At 34.1% G+C, this 6268-nt stretch overlaps 1 pseudogene and 1 gene segment (V, D, J or C); both read right to left on the bottom strand.

Moving 5' to 3' along the window:
• Positions 1 to 2302: 2302 nt before the first annotated feature.
• On the bottom strand, positions 2303 to 3501 carry LOC106943896 (Ig heavy chain V region 5A-like). The segment is given in 3 exon segments: positions 2303 to 2317; positions 2969 to 3315; positions 3435 to 3501. Coding segments are annotated over 3 exon segments (408 nt in total).
• Positions 3502 to 4887: 1386 nt separating this feature from the next.
• LOC106943895 (Ig heavy chain V region 5A-like) lies at positions 4888 to 5382 on the bottom strand (annotated as a pseudogene).
• Positions 5383 to 6268: the final 886 nt, after the last annotated feature.

The following is a 6268-nucleotide window of genomic DNA, read 5'->3' as shown; positions in this document are numbered from 1 at the left end:
GTGGTGTTAGGGCTCCCCCTGTGGTGGCTTCTTGTTAAAACTATTCAAGCTCTGAGGAGTTTTTGTTCAGTGTTTCTGCTTTTTGTGTCACTGTGACTATCGAGCGCAGTAATAAACAGCAGAATCTGCAGCTGTCAGGCTGTTCATCTGCAGATACACCTGACTTCTGCTGTTGTCTATGGAGATGGTGAACCGGCCTCTTACTGAGTCAGAGTAGTAGATGCTCCTGCTGTGATAGCTGATATAAGCGATCCATTCCAGTCCTTTTCCAGCTGCCTGTCTGATCCAACCTATGTAAGGAGTGCTACTAAACCCTGAATATGTGCAGGTCAGTCTGTGAGATTCTCCAGGACTTTTAACCACTGATTCAGACTGAGTCAGTGTTTGACCATCAGTTCCTGCAGAAAAACAGATCATGATTAATTGTGTTGCCACCATCTCTTTTCATCAATCATAATTTTTGTTAAAAAGTCTTTGTTCTTACCACACCAGATTGCAGACAAAATACTAAAGGCAAGAACAACCTCAAATCTCATCATTGTAGAAGCCATTTGTCTCTGTTCTTACTGTGTTCACCACTATTTCACTGCTGCTCTTAAACTAACAGACATGTAAAAGTGGAGCAGTCAACATTTGCATTGACTCCTCCTCCTAGAATAGAAACTGAAATCATCTGATCTATGAAAACAAATTACTGTGATCATTTTAAATTATTTTCCAAACATTATTTAAAATCATTTTCAAATAATTTAGCATCAGTTTGATCCCAGTTTAATAAAAACAATATAAAGCTTTTAAGCACTTTTTAAATTATTTTCTACACCAACTGTAACCTGTTATTTTAAAAACAGACAAATCAATTAAATTGAAACAGAAATTGTTATAAATGTTTTGTAGCTGCATTTACAGAGATGTTTGAGGAAACAATAATTTTTCAGTTGGACCACATGCTGATGGAAATCCTACAAAAGAAAATGATGAACCATAACATGATCTGTTTATTTAACTGTATATCACTCATCTACTGCCACCTACTGTTCTGTGTAGCACTTTTTTACAAACCCTCTGTTCGATACAAAAACATATTTATATATTTTTTTTGCTTTGTTTTACATATTAACAAGGTGAGTTATAATTAGAAATTAAGCCAAGCATAGGTACATGAAAATAATATGGTTGACAGTAAAACATCCAGTGTACTTTTCCTTCATGTTTATTTAAATTCATTAATTTCAAGGAGCTTAATTTTACTAAGCCTTTAAGATCGAAGTCAGTTCTTCATATTCTTTTTCACGTGTTGATTCAGACAATCAGAAGACAACTAGTTAGTATTAAAATGTATTATTATTTCAAGAGCTTTTAAAACTCAACACTATCTTTCTTTGTAGAAGTGACGTTTCAGTTAAGAGACAGAAGGGAATTTAGGACTTTATTAGTGGTATGTAATGTGTATTTTTGTATTGAATCATCTGTTAATATTGTTTCAAAGCAGTTTAATGACACGTTCATTCGTGAGATTCATAGAAAAGTTTATTAAACTTCCATGTAATCCTTGAAAGCAAACATAAACTATCTCAAACCTCTGAATGAATTTCAAATCATGATAGACTGTGAATTCAGTTCAAGTATAGCTCTGTTTTAGTAAAGCAAAATACACAAAATTACACAGAAAAGTCCCTCTCTGGTGGTTTGAAATAACTTGTTCAGGAGTTTTTGTACAGCTTTGCTGCTGGTTTGTATCACTGTGTCTCGTCTGGCACAGTAATACACACCAGAGTCTTCATGCTGCATGTTCTGTCCATTCAGAGTCACTGTTTTACTGGAATCCTGTAAAGTAATGCTGAACTTGTTTTTCATCATATTATTGTAATCTGTGGTGTATCCGTTCCGTGCAGCACCGATCCACTCCAGTGTTTTCCCAGCAGCCTGTCGGATCCAAAATGTAGGATAGCTGCCCAGAGAATAAGAGACCTGACAGCTGATGGTCAGACTTTGACCTGGCTGCACAGTCTGAGCAGCTGGTTGTGTCAGCTGTTCACACTTTACACCTGCAGGAATAAAAACATTGCTTATAATTTTGAAAAGAAGATGACATTCATTAGTTGTGTTTTCATTATTTCTCCCTCTGCGATACTCACAGGATGCAGCCGCCAGCAGCAGAAAAGCCACAAAAAACATTTTGAGGTTCAAGATGATATGATGGGAGTTTTTCTTTGTCTCCTTCAGCTGCTGTTGAACCGTTTATAGTTGATGCCTTTGGGTTTACTTTGCAAAGAGGGAGGACCAAAAATAAACTACCCAATCAGAAGTGCAAACACTGAAAGCAGAACATTAATTACTGATTCAGGTTTGTAATTGCCAGATAATAATAATGTTCTCATTGTTGTTTGAATTCATATTATTATATTGAAGTAAAAATTCTGTTTATTATTTCATTAGATAGTGAGATAATTAGTCTGTTGACTTGTGCTCTCAGACTGGATCTTAAAAATACTGACTTACAAAAAAACCTGGAGAGGTCAGGGGGTTGCATCTTAGTGACCTCAGATGTTTGTCTTGAAAAAGGCAGATTTATCATCTGCATTCATTCATTGTGACGTTGTTCACTGGATCAGATTGCCAAAAAAAAAACAAAAAAAAAAAACTACCTAATTAGTTAGGTGTCAGGAAAATATAATTATTCCTTCAAATATATTTTGACAGATATAGTGACATGTTGATTTATTCCTTAAGCCAAACTGAATGTTTCTTATACACTAAATACATTTTTGATCATGGTAAATTTACAAAACTATTTTTAGTGCAATGTCACATTGACAGAGTTTCCTTTTAAAAACAGCTTTGAATCAGATTCAACTTTATTTGATGACTATGTGCAGACAAAATATAGTGTTTTAATAAAAAATAAATAAATAAATAAAAATGGTCTTAGAGCTCCCCCTCTGGTGATTTGGCACAACTTGTTCACATTAGAGGCTTTTGTAGAGCCATGCAGCGTGTTTGTGTCACTGTGGTCGTATCTGGCACAGTAATACACAGCAGAGTCTTCAGGCTGCATATTCTGTCCATTTAGAGTCACTGTTTTACTGGAAGACTGAGCATCTATACTGAATTTGTTCTTCAGTGAATCTTTGTAGTCTGAAGCTCCAGTTCCATGTTTCATCCCGATCCACTCCAGTCCTTTCCCAGCAGGCTGTCTGATCCAAGCTGTGTAGTAGCTGCCAGTAGAATAAGAGACCTGACAGCTGATGGTCAGACGTTGACCTGGCTGCAGAGTCACAGAGGCTGGCTGGGTCAGCTGCTCACACTTCACACCTGTGGAGAAAAATATTGAATTCAGAATTAGTGCAAAAACATTTCATAATCTGAATTTATTAGAAAACTGAACAGTCAGTTTAATGTGATCAAGCTGTAAATGTCTCAGTGAAACTCACAGGATGCAGCAGCCAGCAGCAGCAGCAGCAGAGCTACAGAGAACATGTTGGTGCTGAAAGTGATGGGAGTTTCTCTTCTTCTGCTGCTGACAGAATCAGATCAAGTTTATAAACCAGAACAGTTCATTTGCATAATGATGAACAGCCACTTAGTGCTTTTTCTTTATTTTCTTCTTTCACCCAGCATTGAGGGTCAGTATGCTTGAATTTGCAATGCTGACATTAAATTATTGAGGAAAATAACAAAGATGAATTTTTTTCTTCATCTTAAAAGAAATACATATTCAGATTGTCTTTTTTTTTTTTACAGAAACGGTAACAAATTGGCATGTAAATGCAGTAATCAAGGGATTAAGATTAAATGATCAATTGATCAAGTTAGTATTTTGCAATATGAAACAGTGCAAATTGGTAAAATATATATATATATAAAAATCTATCTGAATGGAATGATATATTAAGTTAATCATTAAGTTTTATTTTTTTAAATATAAAAGCAATGACTCAATGATACATTGGCAGAAAGATTAAAAGGAAGTAAGCTGATGTTTAAAATATGTTTAGATATCTAAATATATTTGCAATGTCTAAAAACATAAAAGTATGTTTCTTCATTTGTTATTTGATCTGTCATATGAAGTTGTACTTAAAACATTAATTACTGATTCAGGTTTGTAATTGCCAGAAATAATTTTGGTATTGTTGTTTGAATATATATTATATTTGACGTAAAAATCTGTTCATCGTTTCATTAAACAGATAATTACTTTGTTGATCTGCAACCTGAACACTGTGCTCTCAGACTGAGTCTTAGAAATACAAACATTTAACAAACATTTACAAAAAAAAAACCCTGTAAGTGAAACATTTGAGGGATAAAGAGACCAGATGAGAACAGCTGAAACCATTTAGTTTGTCTCTCATCTTAAGGACAATTTTAAAAGAAATGCTTAAAAACTTAAATGCAGCTTATTTTAAGTGTTAAGTGGGTGGCTGCATTTTAGTGCTGACCTCAGCTGTTTGTCTTGATGAATGCAGATTTATCATGACATCTGCATTCATCATTAATGGTGGTGTTATTTACTGGATGAGATAGCCGATCAAAAATAGATAATTAGGTGTCAGGAAAATGTAAATATTCTTCCAAAACGTAAATATGTTGACAGATATAATGACATGTTGATTTATTCCTTAAACCAAACTGAAAATTCCTGATACAATTGATAATAGTAAATATTTAAAATAATCCTTTTAAAAACAACTTTGAATCAGATTCAGCTTTATTTGCTGACTATGTGAAGACAAACAAGGAATTCGACTTCAGTTCTGTTAAATACAAATACAGGGAAAACAAAAACTAAAAGTGTCAATATTCAATTAAAATATTCAATAAAAAAAAAAAAACATCAAACCATAAAAACATAAAAATGATCTTAGAGCTCCCCCTCTGGTGGTTTGATAAAACCTGTTCACATTAGAGGTTTTTGTAGAGCCATGCAGCTTGTTTGTATCACTGTGGGTCTCTTGCACAGTAATACACAGCAGAGTCTTCAGGCTGCAGATTCTGTCCATTCAGAGTCACTGTTTTACTGGAAGACTGAGCATCTATACTGAATTTGTTCTTCAGTGAATCTTTGTAGTATGAATATCCATCACCATGTTTCAGCCCGATGCACTCTAGTTCTTTCCCAGCAGGCTGTCTGATCCAAGCTGTGTAGTAGCTGCCAGTAGAATAAGAGACCTGACAGCTGATGGTCAGACTTTGACCTGGCTGCACAGTCTAAGCAGCTGGTTGTGTCAGCTGTTCACACTTTACACCTGCAGGAATAAAAACATTGCTTATAATTTTGAAAAGAAGATGACATTCATTAGTTGTGTTTTCATTATTTCTCCCTCTGCGATACTCACAGGATGCAGCCGCCAGCAGCAGAAAAGCCACAGAAAACATTTTGAGGTTGAAGATGATATGGGAGTTATTCTTTGTCTCTTTCAGCTGCTGTTGAACCGTTTTATAGTTGACGCCTTTTATAGGTTTACTTTGCAAAGAGGGAGGACCAAAAATAAACTACCCAATCAGAAATGCAGCATCATCTTATGCTGTTGGCATTTATTATCATAAATACATCTCAATAACTCTAAAAGTTAGATAAGATGTGCAAACACTGAAAGCAGAACATTAATTACTGATTCAGGTTTGTAATTGCCAGATAATAACAATGTTCTTATTGTTGTTTGAATTCATATTATTATTTTGAAGTAAATAATCTGTTTATTATTTCATTAGATAGTCAGATAATTAGTCTGTTGATCTATAGCCTGAACTCTGTGCTCTCAGACTGGATCTTAAAAATACTGAGTTATAAAAAAAAAAACCTGGAGAGATCAGGGGAATGCATTTTAATGACCTCCAATGTTTGTCGTGATAAATGCAGATTTGTCATCTGTATATATTCATGGTGATGTTGTTATTTACTGGATCAGATTTCCAAAAAATAAAAAATAAAAATAATTAGTTAGGTGTCAGGAAATTGTAAATATTCTTCCAAAATTTCTTGAATATGTTGACAGATATAGTGACATGTTGATTTAGTCCTTAAACCAAACTGAATGTTTCTAATACACTAAGTACATTTTTGATCATGGTAAATATATTTAATTATTTTTATTGCAATGTCACATTGACAGAGTTTCCTTTTAAAAACAACTTTGAATCAGATTCAGCTTTATTTGATGACTATGTGCAGACAAACAATGAATTCGACTTCAGTTCAGTTAAAAACAAAAACAGGGGAAACAAAAACTGAAAGTGTCAATTTTATATAGTGTTTTAATAA

This window comes from Poecilia latipinna, unplaced genomic scaffold (genome assembly GCF_001443285.1).
Source record: "Poecilia latipinna isolate Pla-1442-1.1 unplaced genomic scaffold, P_latipinna-1.0 Scaffold6368, whole genome shotgun sequence".
NCBI lineage: Eukaryota > Metazoa > Chordata > Actinopteri > Cyprinodontiformes > Poeciliidae > Poecilia > Poecilia latipinna.
The sequence above is the reverse complement of the archived record's forward strand: the minus strand, read 5'-3'. Positions and strand labels throughout refer to the sequence as shown.